General features: G+C 57.2%; 1 protein-coding gene across 1 annotated transcript; it reads right to left on the minus strand.

Annotated features, from left to right (window-relative positions):
* Nucleotides 1-6,268: 6,268 nt before the first annotated feature.
* Nucleotides 6,269-19,734, minus strand: LOC103048098 (protein-glutamine gamma-glutamyltransferase E-like). Its single transcript, XM_007440932.3, has 13 exons — nt 19,679-19,734; nt 17,794-17,961; nt 17,314-17,550; nt 16,713-16,831; nt 15,895-16,023; nt 14,257-14,434; nt 13,224-13,359; nt 11,679-11,782; nt 10,411-10,656; nt 9,649-9,945; nt 8,412-8,569; nt 8,090-8,223; nt 6,269-6,523 (listed from the first exon to the last, which is right to left on the minus strand). The coding sequence occupies exons 1-13, from the start codon at nt 19,683-19,685 to the stop codon at nt 6,373-6,375; spliced, it is 2,064 nt and encodes a 687-aa protein (XP_007440994.1). The 5' UTR covers nt 19,686-19,734; the 3' UTR covers nt 6,269-6,372.
* Nucleotides 19,735-22,529: the final 2,795 nt, after the last annotated feature.

Raw genomic sequence — 22,529 nt, forward strand, 5'->3', positions numbered from 1 at the left:
CCACCCCACCCGTGGTCAAAGTTGGAATATCCCCAGATCTGGGCGGCCCAAACGCCCACAGCCACTCGGTCTCGTTAGCGCTGAGTCGGAGGCGGTGGGTCCCTCCCTGTCCAAACCCACATAGCCTCCAGGCGCTGGGGCAGAACCTCGACAGCCTCGCTCGGCCGGCCCGGAATCCAAAGAGGCAGCTGGGTGTCCTCCGCATACTGATGATACCGAACCCCAAAACGGCAGATGACCTCACCGGTGCTTTTTTTAATTAATTAATTTTTATTCAAGAAATGTTTTACAGAATAAAAACAAGACTAATTTAAAGAAAAAGTAAAGTAAAAGAAAAGTGATAACTAAATAAAGAAATAAAAGAAAAAAGACAGAAAAGAGAAAAAAGATTAAAAGGAGTAGCTTCCAATCTTTTTTTCAGCAGTTATAAATGCATTTATATTTTATCCTCTCTCTAAGGTAAGCCACCCATCGTGGCTCCCTTCTTTCCATATTCTACCCTTTCAAATAAAAAAACCCATAAATCAAAGGTTCATTTTTTTTTTCCATATTCAGGAAAAAGTCCATTAGGGGTTTCCAGTCACTAACCAATGTAGTCTTTTCCCTAATCAAAGAAGTCAATTTTGTCATTTCTGCCCCTTCTGTTATCTGCACCAACTCCTCCGTTCTGGGTACTTCAATTGTTGTGGCCAAAATCGGCTCACCTGAAGCAAACAAATCACTTTGAAGACACAACGTAATTTTCCTTGATTGCATACCAGCAATAATGCAGTATATACTGGACCCCTTTGATATTTTGCGGATACCTGCTGGACAACCGACTCAGCCAAGAGTGGGAGTTCTGACCAACTGACTATCTCTCTCATTGACCACACCATTTTTCAGAAGGTCGAAGAAAAAACAAGGGGCCAGCTACCCTAGATATAACCCTGCCCCCCAGAGGAGAATTGGCAAGGGGCTGAAGATGGGCTGAAGATGCTCATTGGGAAGCAGCCACGTTATGTCGAGGCTCCAGGGGAACCTGAAGTGACAGTCGCTGGATCCTCAGATACTAAGTGGCCGGATGCTCTCGCTGATGACACAAGAAGCAGATGCCAACAGGAAACCCTGGTAAAATGATGTCTGCCAGGTCTTAAAGAGCTGCAATCGGCTAAAGGATTGAACAACCGTCCTCCAGAAGAGCATCCTTCGTACGGCCCCCACCTCTGTGCCCTGGCTTCGACAAAGAGCGTAAACATCCATGCAACGAGCAGGCAAGATGTGGGCACAATGCGGGCGGCTGGGGGTGAGGCTTGCAGAGGTGCTGGGGAGAGAATAAAGAAGCGGCTTGGTAAGAAATGCTGCAAGGAGGGGAAATGAGGGGAGGCTAGAGGAGAGCGCTGGCACCAGTGGCGGTTGGAGCGGGGCACTCGCAGCGAGGCTTGAGAGGGTGTCCAGAAGGCTTAGCTGGAGAAACGGCAGCAGACGGGTGGGGAAGAAGTGGGGCTGGGGGGCAAAACAAAGAGCATGCTGTGCACGACAGCTTACTGGAGCCCGAGGAGAAGAGGTACGCCGGGTCAGTCCGTCTGAAAGCACACGTCTTGAGAAGCGCCGAGGAAAGAGCCAGAGACTTGGTCAAGAGCACACCAAGGTCAAAAACGTAGCAGGCGTCAGCAGCAAGAATACGCGAGGTACAAAGCCAGATGCCGAAGTTGCTTCCAGCAATGGAAGGCAGTCCCTGCACGGTTTAAATCCTCTCCCCACTGAGCAGCAACATATAAGCCATGACACCCAAGGTTAAAACAATAAGCTCCAAATCGCAAAAAAACACATCAACGCCTAACCTCCAGGACCAAGCGCACAGGGACACAGCCAGGTGTTCAAAGCCTTGCAAAAGGCTAATGGGTCAGGGTTGGGGCCGGGGTCCATGCGGACCTCTGCAGAGACACTGTTTCGCAGGCGCTACCACGGAGAAGGCACAGCTCCTGGATCTAACAAGATTGCGCTGTTTGATGGAGGGACCTGGAGACCCAGGCCCTCTCTGCTGGATGGGGGGGGAGGGGGGGAACGGGGCGAGCAGGAACGGTGGGGGAGAGGCGGCATTGGGTGGGATGTTGGGTGGGCCGTTTTAAGCTCGAGGGGGATATGGAAGGATGGTCCTGTTCCCTTGGGCGTTTTCTGTTTCAAGCGTGGTGGCTTATTTTATGCAAAGTTGTTCTAACTTTGTGGGGCTGTCCAGAGTAATTCTGGAGTCGAGTGGCTTAGAAACCGAATAATAAACAAACAAGAAGGGGGGGAAAGCTGAGAAAGGTCAACAGTATGCCTTGGTCTGAAGAAGGCAGGTGGAAACCGGCAGCGGGCGAATTTTTGGGACCGTGAAGAAGAAACGGGTGGAAGGTGGACCAGAGATCTCGCAGAGCAGGTTCAGGGAAGCGCGGGCGCAGACCGTCCCCATAAGAGGGAAACGGGGAGGCTGTTTCGGGGGGAGCCACCCGACGGGCAAGGGGGGAAGCGCGAGGGGACGGCCAGGAAAGGGGCCGGGGCCGGGGCGCGGGGCGGGGCGCTCGGCCCGCAGGGAGCGGCCGCGCGACGCCGACGCCGAGGCGAGCCTGGCCGGGCAGAGCAGGGAGCGGGGAAGGAAGCGCAGAAGGCGCCTCGCCTCGCCTCGCCTCGCGCGCAGCGAGAAGAGCCCGCGAGGCCAGGGGGGCCACTGCCTGGGCGCGCCTCCCGACGTTCGTCTCCGAGAACCGCTGGAGAGCCGGGGCGGGGGCTGGAGGCGGGAGAAGAGCGGGCCTCGCCCCGACGGCCAGTCGAAGGGAGAGCCCGGAAGCGGTGGCGGCGCCGTCGGTTGGTCTGGCGACCGCGCGGGCGAGGTCCAGAGCGGACCGTCGAGCAGAACCGCCGCGAGCGCTCAGGCAAGGCGGCGAGCCGGAGCCGGAGCAGGAGCAGGAGCAGGGCTCAGCACTGGGGTCGAGGTGGGGGTCAAGAACAAGCCGGGCCTCGAGGCAGACCGGACGGGAAGTCAGCTCCACAGGAAGACTGGAATTGCTCTGGCTGAGATGGGCTGTATAAGAGAATCTGGCAAGTCTGGTTGTGCTGGACCGCCTCCTCCTCGCTCCGTGAATGAGGGGGGCGTCCACCTGAGCCATTTCTGCGTGTTGTCACGTTGTGGACTTCAGGAGGGTCCGGCCCCTCTTGCCTGGGCAAGGGCTCCTGCGCGTCTCCGCCAAGGCCATCTTCCTATCTTCCTGACTCTCCACTAGGCTGAGGGCCAGCTGGGTAGTTGGGGGAAAGCTGTGTACGTGCGAACCTCGATCTCAGCAAACCACCTGACGGAGTCTCTCCCGACATCCTGGGGGCAAGGAGGATAATGGCGCCTGGATGGGTCTGCAACCGGCGAAACGCCGCGCCAGGACGCTTCCTCCCCGCCCCGCGAAGAGGCACGAGTGGACTCCCCTAGGGCCCCACCCTCGCCCGGTGCTTTGAAAAGGCCCCCAAGAGGGGAGGGAAGAGACGCGGTCAGACCTGCACAAGGAGGGGGGAGGTAGACCGGCTGATTCTTAGCTGGAAGACAATTCGAAACCAACCACAACCGAAGGTGTCCTGCCTCTGGATATGAGAAACCCAGCAGGCACGTGCAGGATTGGGGTCCAGGCTTCATGGTAGCGCGTGCCAGCAGGATCCAGGGGTGCCAGTGGGCCACGAGCCAGGCATGGGCAACCAGGAGGCGCTGTAGCCCAGAAGGCCAGTGCAACCTTGGGCCGTGTCGCCAGAAGCACAGGAGACAACCTGTCCATCGCGCTCTGCGCTGGTTCGGCCGCCCTGGAGTCCTGAGTCCAGTTCTGGGCACTGCACTCTCAAAAGGACATGGAGAAGCTGGAGGGGGTCCACCTTAACCCTAACCCTTGACCTGCATTTCTGCGGCCCCTTACCGGTCATGGAGGGTCAGCCACTAGCTGACGCTTGGTCCTTGCAGCCAGATCAGTGGGGGCAACAAGGAGGTGGGCTTCTCTTCTGCAGCAGCAGCGGCAGCAAAGATGGCAATTCCATCGGCCAACCGATGAGGGTGCCCACTCACTGCAGCGCCACGGCCCCCTTCCCAGGCCAGAGCTGGCGACGGGGAGCCTGCAGCAGCTGAGTGGTTAACAGGATCCCAGAGGAGCGAAGTGGTCTCCACAACAGCAGCAGCAGCACTGGTCCATTCCCTGGTCAGCGGTTCACCTCCTCCTGCTCCTCCAGATGCTGCCGGAACTGTGGTGTGGCCATCGCCTCTGTCGCTAGGTGTCCCTCCCGCTGAGATCTGATGCCCAGGAAGAATGGGCGTTGTGCGCTGGAACCGCCTCCCAGAGCACAGAGAGGTTTTACGGACTTCGCCGTGCTGAGAAGGACTGAACGACTGACACGTGGTGGCGCTGCTTTGGGCCCTGGGAGACCGAGGACTGGACACCGCGGACACACGGCGGCCCATCGAGGGCCTTGCATTGGGGCTCTGAAGTCTCTTAGATGAGCATGCCAGTTCGTTTGTTTGCGCGGACTTGTGCGAGGGCCTGGGCTCGGGGTGCAAGGGAGGGGTAAGAGGTGGGCTAGGTTACATTTCGAGGGTTGTCTCTGTATTTTTGTTAGCTTGCCTGTCTCCACTTTTTAGGGAGTGGATGGTGCACAGGCAGAAGGGTTTTCGTTTCCAAATAAAAAATGTTTCCTAAAAATATGTGCCCTAACCCTCATCTGACAGGGGTGGGATACTGACCTGGGATTTCACAGGGGTTCGGCTCACCTGCCTCCAATTCTGGGAAGCAGGTGTTGCCTTTGTGGCAGGGCTCTGTTTTCCAAAAAAAGTTTGTTGTTTCCTCCTAACCCTGCCAGGATAATAGAAGCACACCATCTTGTGTCAGTATTGTCTATCAATCTACCAATCTATCAATCTATCTATATCACATTTATAAGGCTGCCGAATTCCGTGGCAGCTCTGAGCAGCGTGTAATGCTGCAAAAGCTGGAAAAACGACGCAGTGAGGAGAAAGAGCAGTGACGCCAGAGCAACAGAACCTACAACCTGACCTATGCATTCGCATAAGAGGCCCGTCACTCATCCTGGCCGAAGCATGGGGGGGAAACGTGCTTGAACAAGGGCAGGGGAGGGCCGTGCAAATCTCGGGGGATGCTGCGAGGGAGGTCTGGCTTCTTCCAGGTGGTGTGTTCTGTGACTCCTCTTCCGTCCTCCATTTTCTTCCTCGTTGGAATTGCTGGCAGTGGCACTTTCAGTGTCTCTCCCCCCCACCCCCCGGCAAATCAAGAAGCCGCTGTTCCGATCCCCCGGGTAAAGCGCGGGCAGGCTTGGGGCAGGCTTGCATCCATAACGAACTGTGAAAACGACGCGTCATCAAGCAAGTGCCACCGTCACCTCCCCGCATCACATTGGACGGAAGCCCAGCGTCACGTTATTTGCGTGATAGCGACGCGCACGTGTCACCTCCTCCCACAGCATTCCCCCAGCAGATCCATGGTGGTGCAAACACACTCTACTTGCCCCTGCCCCCAAATCTGTGGCTGAAGTTTTCTTTCTTTTCTGTTTCTGTGTTCTTTTAGTCGTATTGGCGTGTTTTCCCCTGTTGATTTAAAGCCACACGTCCGCCATCCCCCCCGTATTTTTGAAAGGCCGAGCGAGGAGGGGGGAGCTGGCTATTGCGTTATGGAACCACTGGCACAGCCCCCATTTTAATTTAGGAGGGGGTTGAGACATACTTATTCACCCAAGCTTTTTAATGTCTTAATGTTCTAATGTCCTTTATTCGTTGCTTATTTTCTATTTCTTGTTCCTAGTGATCTTCTTATTATATTTTTGTCAGCCATTCAAAGCCATTAAGGGAATGGGCAGTATCTACATTTTCCAAACAGCTAATGAATAAAAGGAGTGCACAGCCCTTGCATAGCTGAAGCTTTTGCCTGGTTGCCGCTGGAGAAAATAGGCTGGTTGGCATTTGAGTCTTCTCCCCCAAGAGCCAGTTTTCGGTTTATGACGAAAAGGAACTTGGTTATATCTGAAGGCTGTGCTCTGGGAGGAGCCTTTTCTACACCGTCAGAATACGGCTGACTTACTTGTGCGGCCCTGCTAAGGAGAGGAACTCACTGGCAGGAAATGAAATGCAGGCTATGTGGCCTGCAGTAATGGGTTCCTACCCCACGGCCATTTGCAAAGCGGCAGGTACCCTTTGCTGGTTTGCAGGGAACAGCCACAGGAATACAACAGACGTTCAGAGAGGAGTCAAGACATTTTGGATACAGCAAGGAAATGTATATTCAATGCATGCTATTCAGACAAAATGGCCCTTGGCCACATCTTTTCACAGCACATCCTTCTTGCGCCCCAGGACAGGTATGTCTGGAGGCCTCCAGATCAGTTGGCGGCCACCGTGATGGTCTCAAAGGCCTTGATGTCCTGGAATTTGTCACAGGAGAAGTTGATGAGCAGCTGCTTCGTCCCGTCCTTGCTGGGAGTGACCTCAAAGTGGATGTGTGAGTTCTGCTTGGCCTTCACGGGGGGTACCCTGTGGGGAAGGAGCAAGAAGGCTGCTCAGCATGGATCTGGGCTGAGCCGAGGACTTGCCAGGCACCGAGGGGCCTCCTAGGTTGCCAGGGCAGAGGCTGCGCTGCCCTGCCTTGGGGCTCTCTCCCCTCGGCGGGGCACGCTCCACGCTCTCTCCTGTGGCTGGTCCCCTTTGCTGGTCGTAACCGCTGCTGCTTAAGGAAGGCCCAGTGGCAGGGACAGCTGTGCTCAGAGGGAGGGGGCAGTTCAGGGCTGAGGAGCCTGGGCCCACACCAGCTGCAGGCAGGGGCGCAGCGGAAGGCCTCCGCGTAAGAGGAGAAGCCGCCTCGCTCCAAGGCCCAGCTAGGCCAGCGGGAGCTCTCCAGGACTCCACCACTGCAGCCAAGGTGGTGGAATCTCAGCCATGAAGCTCCCCATCGGTGGGCAAATGCCTCCTAGAAGGAAAGGGTGCAAGGAGTCCCAACCCCTGCCCGGCGGAAGAATCCGCTTTGCAGCATGCCCAGCAGATGGCATGCCAGCCTCTGTTTAAGCACCTCCAGGGAGGCTGAGTCTGGGGAAAGAGGACCGAAGGGAGGCACGTGGAAGAGGGCCACATTCAGTGGGCGATGTTCAAGTGCTCTTTCCCTGGGACCAGAAGGAGTGGGCATAAGTTGCAACTGCTTAAGAGTTTGTGGAAATAGAAGGAGGATCTATCTCTCCTGGTGCTAAGATCTGTTCCACGTTTGGAGGGTGGGGTTCTCCGTCTCGGAGGTCCTCAGGGGAGGCCGGACAGCCACCTTCCCAGGATGCCTGAATTGGATTTCCTGCCCATTGCTGAGGGGGACGAGATGATCCTTGGGTTTCCTCCTCATTCTACAATTCTATGATTTAATCCTTCTCCATCTTCACATGACATCCCCTTGGTACCTGCGGGCTCCACATTCTAACCTTGGCACTGCCAATCCTGTCCCCTCACCATGCCATGCCAGGAGGGGATTCCCCTCGGAATCAGGATCTGTGGGCACAGGCCGTTTCTCCTCTGCTGTTGTATTTGCAGCAGAACGGCAGCCCCACTTGGCTTCGCGAGTCTCTGGACTGGCGGGGACCATCTTTAACACGATCAGGGGCTCAGTCTGTGGCAGCCATCCAGCCATCGGTGCTGACAACACCAGGTCCCTCCAGGGCTGGGGGCCTGGGGGACCAGGGAAGACTGGCGCTGCCCTTGGAGCCAACCTGCTCCTTCCAGAGAACCGGGTGTTCATCCTGCACTGGATGGCTTGCACCTCCCCTCCTCCTGACTCAAATGGTTCAGGGAGAACAAAGACCCTGGAGTCATCGTTGCATTGCCTCCGTGATAGTGGCCTGGCAGAGGCTTCACTTGAAAGCCGAGTGTGGGGAGACTCGCCATTGGGATAAATAAGTGAGACAAACGCAGGCCTGGAGCAGCAAGGGGCAAGCTGGAGCATCAGTCTCCTTGTAGATGCCAGTCACCTCCCCCCCCATGGTTCAGTGGAATAATTGGCAACTCCACCTTGGCCGGGCAAAGCCCTTGCCCTGGACCCCCCCCCCAACCCTCCCCGGGACTCACTCAAGCCTGAGCTTCTCTGCCAGCAGGTCGCTGCCCTCTGCCAGCAGGATGCAGTCCTTCAGCTCCTCGTCCAGGGGGTTGGTGAAGTTCACTTCCACTTTCACCGCCTGGCCCACCTTGGCCTGGCCCAGCACCTGCCCAGAGCAAAGCCTTGGGTGAGTCCTCTGGGTCCAGCCTCCCTGAAGGCAGGCACGAGCTGAGGAGCCCCACGGACACAGCTCCTCTCCCCACCCCACCCCTTCCCAAACGAAGTGGCCCATTCTGGCCAAGGCCGGCTTGGCGGTTTCACCGGCCAGAGGGGGTCCCGGCCAAGCCGGCTCACCTTTAGGGCGATTGAGGGGTTGTCCAGACTGATGTCTCTTTCCACCACAGTGTCTTTCCCCTCACTGATCTGGCACAAGGCAGTCGCACGGAGCATATTGTCTGCTGTGAGGTGCTGCTGGTATTCGGCGTAGGAAATCTTGATGGGAAATGCTTTTTCTGGAAGGAGAGGCAGGGACGCAACTGGTCTCAGCCTCACACACTGAGCTGGGCCCAGAGGGCTGGGACCCGGCTAGGCGCTGTCCCCTCAGTGCGCCTCTCCTTGTGAGTGCATGCACAAGTGCTCTCCAGAGAGCACTTTTGAAGAAGTGCTCTGGAACTGCTCTGTGTGTGTGTGTGTGTGTGCAGCCTCTTTGCTGGTTACAGCTGGCAGGAGGGAGCATGAACACGTTCCCAAGCACCCTCGTGAACTGTTTAGCCTAAGGGCATGGACCTTTTTAAACATCCGTTTTTAGGCTGAGATTCTTGAAGCTCAAAAGACCTCTCCAGCCCCATCTTTGGCAGGCTTGTCACCTCCAGCTGTCAGGGCAGAAGGTTTGCTTCCCTGCTGTCCTACAGAATCGGGGGAATCGCCCACAAAGGAGGGACCCCCTGAGGGACTGCCCTGATTCTGAAGCCTAGCAGTTGCCCACCTTCGGGAAGAGGTTGCCTGGTATCTTGCCCCAGGGACAATCTTTGCACACTGTGGCCCTTCACTTGCAAAGGGCAGCTGCAGCTTCATTAGTCCCAAGAGGGACTCAGCAAGGTTGGGGCTGACCTGCGATGATTCTGTAGCTCTAAAGCTCTGGCATGGTTTTTTTGGCCCCTGCACACATGCCCACAACTGCAAGTGGCGGACAAATGCACAGAAGTCCATCTCTTCCTTGCCCATCATGTGGGGCAGGTCCAGGAACAAGTATGAGGGAAGGGGCCCCGTGCCGGTCACAGAGTCAGGGGTGGGGTGCTACTTCCCTTCCCAGTGTGGGCTGGACTGAGAATCATCCTCTGGAGAACCAGGCCATGTGCTGCCCCTGGGCACGAACAGCAGCTCTCTGACCTCCGTGGCAGGGGCTTGGGTACCTCTGGCCATCTTATTAACCAACGCAGTTCTGGGGGGCCCTTTGCACACATGCCTCTCTCTTCTCCCAGCGCACTACAGGTGGTCAGGTGTGGGGCTCAGCCCTCCTGCAGCCTGAGCGTTAGGCACGGGCCCCGGGCCTGGCTGCGCTGCTCCTCTCCCCGGGACAGGCCAGACCTACCTTCTTTGGGCCCAAGATCCACCTTGAGGGTGTTCTTCCAGACCTCGTGGACCGGCTTTCCAGTATAGATGATGGTCCAGGCGGTCATGTTGGCTGTCAGTTTCCTGGCTACCGAAGCAAGGTTGGTCAGCTGCAAGACCAAGCTGACATCCTTGCCGACCTCTGGGGGCTTCTCCACCTTAAACTTCCCTGAGATGGGCTTATCTTTTTCGGGCAGCTTGGCAGATGTGGCCAAGAGGGGGTCAAGGTTCAGCTTGCCACGTGCCTTTTTGAAGACTTCCCTTTCCTTGGCTGAGCCTGAGAGGGAATGACAGAAAAGGGGGGTAAAGAGAGGGTGCTTTATGCCCGGGAGCCTTGATTGCCCTCCTTGATTTCTGTGGGGCTGAGCCCACACTGGCCTCTCTGGTGCCCTTGAGGGAGAAGGGCTGAGGGCCATTCATTCCGGTGCGGGGCAGCAGGGCTCTCGCTCTGGGCAGCTGACTCAAGAGGCCATCCTGCCTTTGCAGCTCCAGCCGGCTTCTCAGGAGTGACAGCCGGCATTCCTGAAAAGGTTTCGCTCTGCAGCCACTGGCTTGGTCTTGGGTTGGCCATCAGCTTCAGTGGCAAAATCCACAATGCAAAGAGTTGGTGACTCACCGAAGAACATTAATTGCAGTAGGTGCGCCTTTAATGGCTGGCATTAATCATGCCGTCTTTGGTCCACCAGATTCAGTCCCAAATTTCTGCAAAGCTGAAAAGGGAGCTCTGCTTCATCTGTCTTACCTTCTGGATATTTATAATTGTTTGTGACGTCCTGGCGGGTATAGCTGCCAACAGCTTTTGTGCTTGTGTACTGGCCAACTGATCTGGTCTCCGAGTAAATCATTTTTTTTTCGCCGTTGGTGGTGTCATACAGCCAGGTGACACGGTCAGCGTTGACCTCTGCAAAGACGAACGGGGAGTCGAACGGCAGGTCCACATCTCCCTCCTTGATGGCCGTCAGGGATGCTGGTCCACACTGGAATATGCCTGGAGAATGAGGGTGCCACGCGCGAGATTAGGAGAAGGGAGGAGGAAACCCCACCTAGGGCGCTGGGTGCAGAACACGTGGCAGCAGGAAAGCCCAAGGCAGTGCCAGACGGTGGCATGTATGCCACAGGATGGACACTGCTGGCCACTAGCTTAGGTGGCTTGGGCAGGGAGCAGCCTCTCTCCTTCCCGGAGGGAGAATGTTATTGGCTTATTCTCTGAACAAGGGAATGAATTATCCCCTGTGATCGTAATTCACAGTTCATAATCTTTCATAAAAGTACCCTGCGCAAACCCAGTTCTGGCTTTGCAGAAAGCCTTGAAGACGAGGATCATTAGTTGAACCCTATCAGGTTTTGTTTGATTTGGTTGTCCTATGTCCTGTGGTGTTACGTTACTTGTGCTATGATTTTAAAAGTTGTTAGCTGTGCAGAGCCGCCATAGTGAGATGGGTGGCCATCGGAACAGAATCAATGACTCACAAGATAAAGGTCTGTGCTACGCATAGCCCGGACGGTACCTTCTGCCCACCAAAGGGAAGCCTCATCCCCGAGGGAGGGTCTTTGCAACTTTACAGTCAAAAAGGTCAAAAGAACTTTACGCATTAAAGGGACCCCCCCCAAACAGCCATGGAGAGCACTTAGCGTGCAGCAGTTGACCGGCTACGTGGGGAGGCCGGCAGACCAGCGCGGAGGAGCGGCGCATCCCAAAGGCCTCGCCTCGGCCCAGGCCGGCTACCCCAAGCCCCCAAGCGTCTGGAAAGGCTTTGGGCCGCTGCCACGCGCTGGGAAAGCAGGTTTGGCCTCCCCTCTGCTAGCCTGCCGGAGGCTAGCAGGAGGGCGGTGCGGCTCGCGGTTCTCTCCTTGCTGGCGGCCGGGCACGGAAGCTGGGCAGCCAAGCTGGAGGGCTCCCCGCGGCGCTGGCAGAGCCGCCCTGGCTCTGCAGGCGCCCCCCTAAGCGGAGAGCCAGACCTGGCCCCTCTCCCCGTCCTAAGCCTGTGGAGATGGGGACGGCCCTGGTACCTGAACTCCTCTCCTGTGGAGTGGCATCCAGAATTTGCCAGCCGCGGTAGGTGGCACCAAGATCAGATCGGAAAAACCAGCCTTCGTTCCACACGTGGAAGTTCCTGCAACCGAGAGCCGGCCCGTTGGCAAGGAGACGCGGGCAGACGCAGGCTCCCCCTTCCCCCTCCCTGCCCATTTCTCCAGAGGGGCAGGACTGGCTTCCAGCTAGGGCCATCCTGCGCTGCCTCCTCCGACAGGGGTTTCCAACTCCTCAGAAAGATCTTTCTTTGCCACGTGCCCGCTGGGTGTGGAAAACGACAAGGGAAGGGAAGGAAATTCGCTGGGGGCAGGGAGTGGGGAGAGAGATGGGCTTCTCTTCCTCGCGTGCAGGAAAAAGGGGGGACGGCATGTCCAGAGTGCTTCCACAGAGACAAAAGATCCTGGTGCCAAGGCTGGCCTGAAAGGTAGCAGGGGCAACCGGGAGGGCGGCTCCCCCCCCCTCTTGCTCGGTTTTACTGCCATCTAGTGGCCATTTCGTTTAAGCAGCAGGTGGCCTTGCCTCCTTCCCAGGGGTGGGAGAGAATGACTGGCCCAAGGCAGAATTAGAACTCAGGGGCTCCTGGTTTCTAGTCTGCTGCCTTCTTCACCGTGACCCCACACGGCCATTGGGACTTTGCAATGCAGATACAGCCCCCGTCCCAAAGTGGCTAAAGCCATTGGCTCGCTAGTGTTTGTTGCGCCTTGCAGCATCGGCCAACAACAGCTGCGTTGCCGCTGCAGCAGCAGCAGCGAAGGCAAGCTTTGCTCCCTTGCCTCAAAAATGGCTGCACTCTTCCTCACGCCCAAGCTAAAGCGCTGGAGGAGCACCGCCCGCTCTGGCTCCCAGCCTAGGCTGGCCAGTTGGGGCCAGACTGATACAGCTACGGGGTGGAGGGGTCATCTGTCTGCCCTGCTGACGGAGCAGCCCACGAAGGGGGACAGAGGGCCTCTGTGGACACTGAGCAGGAGGGGATGCCTTGGGTTGCCTCCAGCATGGGCTGGGGATTGAGAGGACCCAGCAGGAGACAGAGGCTTCCAGGCAGCAGGATGCCTGGGCGGGGGGCCTGTGAAGACCTCGTGAGGAAGCGGCGGCTCTGCCGTGAGTTGATCCCTGACGCCTGCTCCAGAGAGCATAGCCTTCGCTCGCCACAGACCCCTGCAAAGCCATGGCCATCGCCGCTTCCTGCAGGCAGGCAAACACGCCACACACCTTTGTCTTGTTGTGGGAAAGGGCTTCCCGACACACCCCTTCCCCCTTCTGTCTCTCCCGCCCCTGGGAAGCACTTTGCCAGCCACTTGCAGGGAGATCCACGAGTTCCTCCTCCATTGGCTTCCTGGCACCCTTGTGGGGGAGGGGAGCATGCCCAGGAGGGGGGAAAGAAGCCCTGAGGAGGAGGGGCACGGGCAGGCGGCCAAGAGGGGGTCTGCCCTGAGAGCTTCTGCCTGCCTAGGGCATGAAAAGGACGGGGGAGACCCAGTATGCCAGCCGATGCCAGGGCTGGGCAGCGCGGGTGGGGCAGTTACCAGATGCTGTCAGAGGCGATGTTCAGAGGATTCCCCTCGGCGTCGTAGTACACGTCCACCGTCAGGCTCATGTCCGTGTCGTGGGCAGAGTTGAAGTTTGAGATCGTGCGGCTGGGCATTCCCAGACATCGGAGGACTACAGGGAGGAGGAAGAGAAGATGGGAAGGGTGGCCGTGCTCTTAGCCACCATCTCTCGGGAAGTCTCTGCAGGAGGCTGAGCTGGCAGCCAGGGCCTCCCGGTCAGGAGGCGGAAGCTGCGCTGAGGGTCGGCCTCTTGTCACGGCCTCCGTGGCCCAAAGGGGCTGCTCAGCCTCCAACCTCCGTGGTTCCTGAGGTGGACCTGCAGATGGACTGGTGAGCTCACAGGGATCCTGTGGCCCAGAGTTCCCACCGCCCCCATGCTGGGATTTTGGGGGCGTCATCCGCTCCGAGTCCCCACCCTGCCCGGGAGGGCACCCGCAGCTGGCTCGTGCCTGCCTTCCCGTCCTTCGTGCCTCCCAGCCTCCCTGCAGCTCATGTTTCTCTTCCTGTCCTCTCTGCGTGGGCTGTGACTGACTGCCGCCCCTTCTTTCCCCCCAGCTCCTCCTGCCCCCGGCCAGGCTCAATCATCTCCTTCAACCTCGCCTCAGACTGATTGCCATCCTCATTTGGCAGGCCAGCGGAGGGACCTGCAGGGGCTTAATCTGTTCCTTCTCTCTGTGAAATGCACCTCGCCCTGCCCACCTGCCAGGTGAAATGCCCATCAGTCACGAGTCCCAAAGGGAGTGAACTAGAGAAGCAGAACCAGCAGTCTTTCTACCACCACCCAGGGCCCGTGTCCCACTTGGACAGCTAGCGCGGAAAGGTCCCGCTGCCCTGAGGCGAACCAGAGGGGTCCACAGGATCAGCGGGGCTGATTCCGCAGTCCAGACACTCTGTACTCACAGCCATAAGTCTGAGTAGCACTTACTGCTTTTCTGCTCCCTTCCAGCTTCACATCCAGCATCTGCTAGGACAGACTCCCCAGAATCTCTCCAGTTCTCAGAAGACTTACCGGTGTTCAGCACTCCAGCAAAGACCCAACACTGTCCGTAGCGGACGGGCCTGAAACCTGAGCTCTTCCACCTGCGCAAGATGTCCACGCTCCCCGTCCAGCTGCTGGGGCTTTCCCCACCACTGTAATTCCCACTCCAGTTTCCCTGCAACACGCCATTGTCATCATTGCTGTTAACCTGGGGAAAAGCCAAAATAGGAGAAGCTGCTGTGGGGAAACTCCTCTGCTCTGCAAGCTGCACCGGTTGCCAGTCTGCTTCTGGGTGCAGTTCAAGGTGCTGGTTGTAACCTATGAAGCCCTTCATGGCACGGGGCTGGGTTACCTCTCCCCAGTCATGCCGACCCGTCCCACGAGATCTGGCAGAGGAGGAGCGTGCCAAGTCCTATCTATTAAGGAGTGTCATTCCGGCAGGACTCTGGAGGAGAGCCTTTTCTGTCATGGTGCCCACCCTTTGGAATATCATCCCCCCCAAAGATCAGGTTGGCCCTGACCCTGTTGACCTTCAATAAGGCCTTAAAGGCCCTTGCATTGGCTATGTTAATTGTTATGGATGGAGCTGTTCTTATTTGTTTGTTTATTTATTTATCAAATTTGTCACCACCCATCTCATTGAAATGACTCTGGGCAGTTTACAAAACAGGTAAAAATCAATTGAAATTACAATATACCCTAGCTGCTATTTTATGTGTGGGCTTTTTTGGTCTTTCTGTTTTTTATATATATTTTTAACATTCTTAGCTGCCCAGAGTCATTAACTTGAGATGGGCAGCCATATAATCTGAATGAGCAGAAAAACTCTCCAGGTGATCCAGCGCTTTCTGGTACAATCAGAACGGGACTCACGCAGTGGTTTTGGAGCAGGCTAAAATGTTTCCTTGCCAAGGAGGCACCTTTCCTTTGAAGATGCTCCCTGCCAGAGCACACTTGGATGCAAACGGGAGCAGAAAATCCACCACAACTGGGGAGGCACTGATGATGCGCCCAGGGTGGGAGGAGGCTTGTGCAATGCTCCCTTCCCTGCTACCACCGTTGTGAACGGTTTCACAAACACACTTCCCCTGCAATGAGACTTGAAAGGTGATTGAACGGACCTGCCCGAAGCTAGACGGGCCCCCTGGCACAGGGGCTTTTCAGCTTCCCTTGGCCAACACTGGGGCTTGGAGATGGGGGGGCAGGCTCAAAGGAGCCGCAAAGGAATGAGAGACTGGGAGCCGCAAAGGAATGAGAGACAAGGACTGAGAGAAGGCTGACTTTCTCCTTGCTGGATTTCCACAGTGGAGGACGGCAGCCTGCAGGGGTGTCCCACGGGTGCTCTGGCTCCTCAGAAGGGAGACCCAGAAGGAGACCGTTTTGTCCCGAAGTGGATGTCCAAATGTGCTCCAAGGAAGCATTTTGTATTATGTACCTACAGTATTCCATTAAAATCCCAACTGGAAAAATTGGGCCAATAGGGGGTGTGGGGGGGAGAGAGGGGGTTTTGAGCCTCTGCAAAGCATCCAGTTTGCCCCCTCCCGCCCTTCACACACCAGAAAGAGCTTCGTGTTTAATCATTTTCGCCCCATTTCTTGGGCCGCAATGGAGGGCTGGAGGTGCAGAATGCTGTCTTACAATCCGTGTTGGATGCAAGCATTTTCATACCATGGCACTCAGCACCCGTCCAACATATTTGGGATCATTCCGGCGACGCAGATCAGCAATTGGATCCTTGCGGTGGCTTAAGCTCCGGTCCAGAATGAAAAGACAAATGTCCAGAATGTCCTCTTGAAACTGTGTAGAGAGGAAGTTATCAGGCAGGCAAAATACCCTCCTCCACACACACACTTTTAGTGGCAACAGTGGCTGCAGCAGCTTTACTACCACCACCTAATTCTTGGTGTGGGTAGGGCATTCCTGAATCACCTTTAGATGCCACCAGGAAGGGGTTCCAGCCTTCTGAGGGTCTGGATCTGATGGGCAGGTTGTCCATTTCAGCTTGGCCAGGGGGCATCTCGTCAGAAGTTTCCCAGCATTCTCCAAAGGCTGCTAATAGCCTGGGGGATCCTTTCTCTGCCACCCAAGCCTGCTTCTCTTCCACTCCCACCTGCCAGCAACCTGAATGGAGAGCTGGGATGGCATGGAGAGGGCTTTCCCTGGGGCGGGGGAGGGGGTCCTTTCTTCCTGGCCAAGCGGTCAGGAGGAGGCTTGCTTTCAACAGTCCTTCTCAGCTGCTGCGTGATCCCCTCCAGAAAAGAACCTGAGGCAGGGGGGCGCCCCGTAGTGGTTGTGGTGAGCGGCAGCTCACTGGTCTGAGAAGGGCGGCCATATAAATTGAATAAATAAAATAAATAATAAAGAGGTGCTGCTGACGAGCAACAACTGAGCAAAGGGAAAGGGGTTAAATCAACTCGTAACATTCAAGAAATGTTTCTGGACCCCATTCTGAATTTATATCTAAATGGCATATCCTTTCTGATTACCTGCCCATAGTTCCAGCCAAAGTGAGAGATGCGGTTTGTGCTCCCCACAAAGACAACACCAAACTCCGAGAGGACATATTCCTGACGTTCTGCGTTGTCTGGCATGAACACTTCATCCTCTGAAAACCAAATATCAGGCAGACATAGTGATGGTAGGGCTTTCTCCCCCGGGGAACATGTGTGTGCTGAAAACCCTTCTGTCATCCTCCCTAATACCTCTGGTCCAACCCTGCCCAAAACAGCACAAAACCATCCGTGTCCCCGGCACATGCATGTTCTGAGTCTCCATTCCACTGATCAGTACTTCCTTGGGGAGGCGAGAGTCTGGGCATCCAAGGGGTACCTGAGGCCACCAGTAGTTTGAGGGGTGCAGCCCCAGTTTTGCATTGTAGCCCCAGCCTCCATTCTCTTAAAGTTGGAAGGGGCAGAGCCAAGAGGCTGGGCAATTTTCTCTCTTTGCTGTGCCCACTAAAAAAGAATTTGCAGCCGTGTCCAAGCCCTCAGGGCAACAGAGCTAGGAGCCTTGCACCCTCTGCCCCTTGCCAGTGGGTGGCAATGTTTTCAAGTGCCAAACCGAGCGCTCCTAGGACTGCTTTTGTACCTGGCACCCAAGGGTTGAACAGCAGCACGAAAGTGCCCAGGATGGAAACACTGCTGCTGGAGCTGGTCTTGACGCCCAGCCGGTAACGTCCAATGGCAGAATTTGCTGGGCTGAAGATGGAGACGTTCAAGGAGCCAGAAGGACCTGAGGTCTGCACCGCGCTCCAAGAGCCTTTGCTGTGTGCGCTGGAGATGCCGAAGTCCACTCGGGTTTTGGCCTGCAGGGCAATGCTTGAGCCTGGGAGGGAAAAGCAGCCACAGTTTGGCGGGAGGCAGCGGGGCCGGGCTCCACCCCCTTGACTGGAGGGCACCACTGCCGCTCCTGCTGCCGGCCAGCACCCAGCGGGTGAGCTCTGATACCATGGAAGGCTGTTGCTGCTCCTGCTGCTGCAGACGGTCCAGCTGCCCCTGCAGGGCCCGCTGATGGCGGGGGGGGGGGTGCTTCTCCCGGGCAGAGCCGGGAAAGAGGACACATCCTTACCTCTGTCTATAGAGAAGGTGATGCCGTCGGCAGCCAGAGCTGAGCTCGTGAAGGTCAGTGTGATCCCAAACGATTGGGCCCGTCGCAAAACCAGCCCAGTGCCAGGGTACTGGTCGGTGTGGTGCTCGCGGGCATTCTCGCTCTGCCTCCAGTTGGTGCTGATTGAAGCTGCCAAGAAGGAGAGACGGCGACTCAGCCATGACTGCAGCTTCCATGCTGCTCCTTGAGGAAGCAAGAGCGCCCCCTTTCTGCTTGCCCGCTGGGCTACCAGTGGGGTGGGCAGGTGGGTGGGGAACACACTGTTGACTGAGTTAGCCATGTGCTCGGCTTCTCTGGCCCCACATGATGGTTCTGCACAGGAAGGTGACCCCCCCGCCAGAGGACCTGAGTCCACAGGGCACTGATACCCCAAGAAGAATCAAGGCCTGCTTAACAGCTGCTGCGTTCTGCTCAGTTGGGTTTTGGGCTTAGGGGGCTTGTGTGAACCCCGAGGATCCTGGCCGCCTGAGCCTACCATAGGGTGGCAGGAGCTCCTGGACCTCAGACTGGGGGCTGCTGGGCATCTGCTCAGGGTCATGCGCAGACCTCTGCTCGATGCCCAGGGTCGTGGGGGAGGAATCCTTGCAGAGGAGGCATCCCTCCTTGCCTCAAGGGGCAGGCAGTGGCCAAAAGCAAGCCTCGAGGAGAGGCCGTGCTCAGCGTGAGAGGAGCCTGGAAGGGCCATGGAGGAGCCCGGGGCGTTCGTGGGCCAGCCGCAGCAGAGAAAACAAGTGCTTTCTGAGATGGGAGGAGGAGAGCCACAGACGAGCGCCAGCAGCCTCTGGGTGTGCCGACGGGACTTGTCTGCCACTCCCCCGAGAGGATGCTCCACGCTGGCCCCCTCTAACTGTTGGGGGCCAACTCCAGGATGGGGACGCTGGGCAGGCACCCCCCGCAGCCTCCAGCAGCACAGGCCACAATTCCCCAGGCCCTCGTCAACGGGCTTCCGGATTCACAGGGGACCCACAGCTAAAAGCCGGCAATCAGTGTGGGGGGCAGCAGGCCCAAAGGGCCCTGAGGTGCCCCGAGCACTACCTGGGCAGGGGCCTTTTCCCAACAGCTCCGGGCTCCTCTCAACCTAGACTGGGGCCCGGGACGGGGACGGGCTGCAGAGGAGGGAGGACTGATCTCAGGCACCGAGCCCAACCTGTCCAGCAAGCGCTGGCTTGCTTGCAGGTGCCGCCGCCGCCGCTGCCGCCTCCCCTCCTAATTATGGGTCTTTCGAGGAGGAAAAGGCTACGTTCCCTGCAGACAAGGTGCTCCCTTCTTCCCAGCTTGGGGTGTGCACGCGTGCGCACACACACACACACAGAGGCAGAATATCCTGCACAAACAGCAGCCGCAGGTGACAATCCAGGAGGCCTCTAGGAAGTTGGTGGTTTGGGGCTCATTTCCTTGAGCTGGATTTCGCTGCACGCAAGGGCTTAGGGGCTGGTTGGCAGCCCTTGCGCAGCAGAGCTCAGGGGACAATGGGGATGTTAAAACCTCTCACTTGGGCACGGTCCGTGTCAGTCTGCCGCCAGAGTTCCACTGGGCACGCTGCTCTCCTTCCGAGTCCATGATAGACTTCGCTGTCCCCAAAGTGTGTCCCCCCTCCTTCTCTCCCTTCTGTGCCAGCAGCGCAGGGGGCAATCAGGTGGTAGAAGAAGCCCTCTCGGTCCCAGGGTGGGGAAGGGGCAGGGAGCTGGAGAGGCTGCGGGCGCCAGCCCCACTGAGAAGCAGGCAGCATTTCCCCGTGCACTCTGTCTGCCGGGTGACCCTCCAATTCTCAGAGATCCGCCAGAAGGAAGCCCTGCTTCGCAAGGGCCTTGGTGGCCCCCAGACCCAGCCTGCTACTCCTACTCACCAGCCATGGTCTTTCTCTCTTGACTGCTCTCGGGACCCCAGAGGTCTCTGGACAGTTTACTGGGATTGGATAAAGCTCCAAGGGATTCTGGAGCAACCTTATATAGGGCAAAACGGCGGCTCCTCCTCCTCCTGCCCAGGGCGTGAGGCTCATGGGTCACATCAGTGGTGCTGCAATGTTCTCTGGCTGTCTTGTCCTGATGCAAGAGGAGGGCAGGGGAGACACGGGCGGCTCTTCTTGCTCGGGAGGCTGATGACTGAGAGGCTGAGGCAGGGTGCAAGGAGGGAGTCACTTGCCAAGGAGGAAAAGGGACCGTGAGTCAGCCAGCCAGCCAGCCACACCGATTGCCCTTGCCTGGTTCTGCAGAGGCTCTGAGTGGCTCACCAGCCCTCCTTGCTGGCAGGCAGAAGGGGGGCGCCCAGAGACTGCTCGGCCAGCCTGATCCAGGAGCTCCTGGGAGCTGTTGCTCCTGTGCGGGGCAGGAGAGGCTGGGCACCAAGGCTCCGCCTGGAAACTGGTGCCGGGAAATCCCGGGGCGAAGAGAAAGGCCTTCCTGGCCCAGTTCCTGTGACCAAGACCGGGCCCTTTCGGCCCCATACGCATTGCGGCAGGGCTTCTCAAGCGGTGGGCCCACAGCCCTCTGGGGCCACAAGCAAGGTAGAAGAGGGGCTGTGTTTTGTAAAACTGACCAGCCTTTTGCAGGCCAAGTGGGAGCGCTGCCCAACAGCCTCTGGTGTGGATCAGCCAGTGATCAGCTTCCTCAGGCAAAGCAGGGAGCCAGTTTTGAGGGAAGACTGCATTTGACTGTCTGTCAGAATCACCGTTATTCATTTGGCTGTTCATTGATAATTTTAGGTGGTTATGGACTCTTTTATTACAGCCCTGTGTGTGTGCCTTCCTCAGTGTTGACTCCTGGCGACTGCAGTTTTCTTGGCGAGGTTTTTCGGAAGTGGTTTGCCACTGCCTCCTTCTCAGGGCTGAAGGAGAGTGACTGGCTCACGGTCACCCAGCTGGCTTCGTGCCTAAGGCAGGACTAGAACTCACCGTTTCCCGGTTCCTAGTTTGGTGCCCTCTATTACAGGACTGCAGTTGTTCAGGGTCTTCCAAACTTACATCTTCCAAAGGGACAGTTTCTTGCCAGAGCGGAAGCTCAGCGCTGCTGGTTATGGCAGGCATAAGCGAGAGGGATTCACGCACCATGTTTACTCCTGCAAGGGCTGGTTATGTGTGCTCACTTGCAGCTTTTTGGTGGTCAGTCTCCTCGTGCTGAAGACAGACAGATGGGCAGAACCTCAGCTGGATTTTTGGGGGGAGGAATCTCACAAGGGGAAATATTGATATTACTCGCAGCTCTCCATCCCTCCGCTTCCCTCCGCCAGAAGCCGGGCACATTTCTACAGAGAGCCCTGAGGAGAAAAGGCTCCACATCTGGCTGAGATCCCCTTTCCCAGCATGACAGGCAGGCTCTCTGGGGTCATTTCATCGCCTTTCTTTTAACCCACAGAAGCCTGTGTCTTTGGGACGGAAAAAGGGTCACTGCTTTCAAATAGCCGAATGTACCGCGTTTCCAAGGGTGGAACACATGATTCACACCCCCCCATATCATCTGAGCTGCCCAAGCCTCTGGTGGACTTTCCAGGGAGTCTAAAAACTTCCAGAAGCATTTTCGGTCTGGTGTGCTGGTGGCTATCCTGGGGGTGACTAAGAAAGTGCATGTTCTGATGCACAGTGACTGGTGGGTCAGGCGAGGCACTCCCGCACTCGGGACAAACTCTTGGACCAGGCTTATGAGCAAATGAGATCGGTGCGTGAGCGGATCAGGCCAAAGCCCCAAGACCAAGAACTGGTGCTGGTGGGCCTTCCTAACCCTTCTGCTGCTTCGCCCAATAATCACCCCAAGCAGAAACCCTCCAGATGGACCCTGAGCTCCTGGCGAGTCTCCAGAGACTTGCCTGCTCCCGCTTCCTTTGCTGTGCAGCGGGCGGTCGACTAAGTTGCTGCGAGGCATTGGAAAGAGCCCGGAGGCTGCGATTTTTCCTTGACCAATCTGTAGCCTAAACACGCGTGGAATTCTCGTGTGGAGTTACAACATGCAGAGAAAGTCTATGAATACGGGACAGTACCAAATAGAGTTAAGCAACGAAGCCTCCGGATAGTTTGGATCACAATTCCCACAAGCTCTTGCCACCAGCACAACTTGTTGGGCTGGTGGCAGCTGGAGATAAGCATCTATGGGATCTTAAGTGGTTGGGGGTGGCTTCCCACCCCACAACTGCCTTCCTCTCAAAGCCCTTCAAGAACCTGACAAAGCCTGCAAGAATGTCCCTAGTTCTGTCTCTCTCACCCCCCACCACACACATCAGGGGTCCGCTGGCTCCCAGGGAACTGGGTCTTCTGGCATCTTCCCCTTCAGGTTTCCCCAGCCCCAAGGGCTGCGCAGCCAGCGGTATGTGCGCGCGGCAGAAGGGTCACGCCCTGACCTGATCGCTCCCTAGCCAGGAGGAAACCTCGGTACATCGAACCCTGCATGTTCACAAGCTCCCGCAGCGTTTTTCAGAGCTGTCTGGGAAAGTGCGGGAGCGATCGTTCTCCAGAAGTGTGGCTCGGCAGGCCAAGTGCAGGGCAGCGCAAAGAGGGACTGCCTGGAGCCCAGCGCTGCTGAACCCACCTCTCCCTCCCGGGGCTGCCAGATCTCGCCTGGCATGCCCGGCAGGCAGCTTCAACCCTTTCCTGCCCCGGCAGCTGACAAGGAAGCTGGTTTCCTGGGCCGCTTGTCAAGCCTTTGCTTCCCACCTCACAGGGACCCTCCCCGCCCTGCCCAACAGAGTGGCCTGGCCCGCACTGCCTGCAC

Source organism: Python bivittatus, unplaced genomic scaffold, assembly GCF_059951505.1.
Source record: "Python bivittatus isolate LINGU-HERP-01145 unplaced genomic scaffold, Pbiv_v1 ctg000700_np1212, whole genome shotgun sequence".
NCBI classification, from domain to species: Eukaryota; Metazoa; Chordata; class Lepidosauria; order Squamata; family Pythonidae; genus Python; species Python bivittatus.

Bases quoted from the DNA above. Each gene is read 5' to 3' on its own strand.
- LOC103048098 (XM_007440932.3), bottom strand. The intron at 17,551-17,793 runs GTAAGGATGTGT...TTTCCCTCCCAG, and splicing joins CACCTTCTCTATAGACAGAG to GCTCAAGCATTGCCCTGCAG. The intron at 6,524-8,089 runs GTGAGTCCCGGG...CCTTCCCCACAG, and splicing joins GCAGAGAAGCTCAGGCTTGA to GGTACCCCCCGTGAAGGCCA.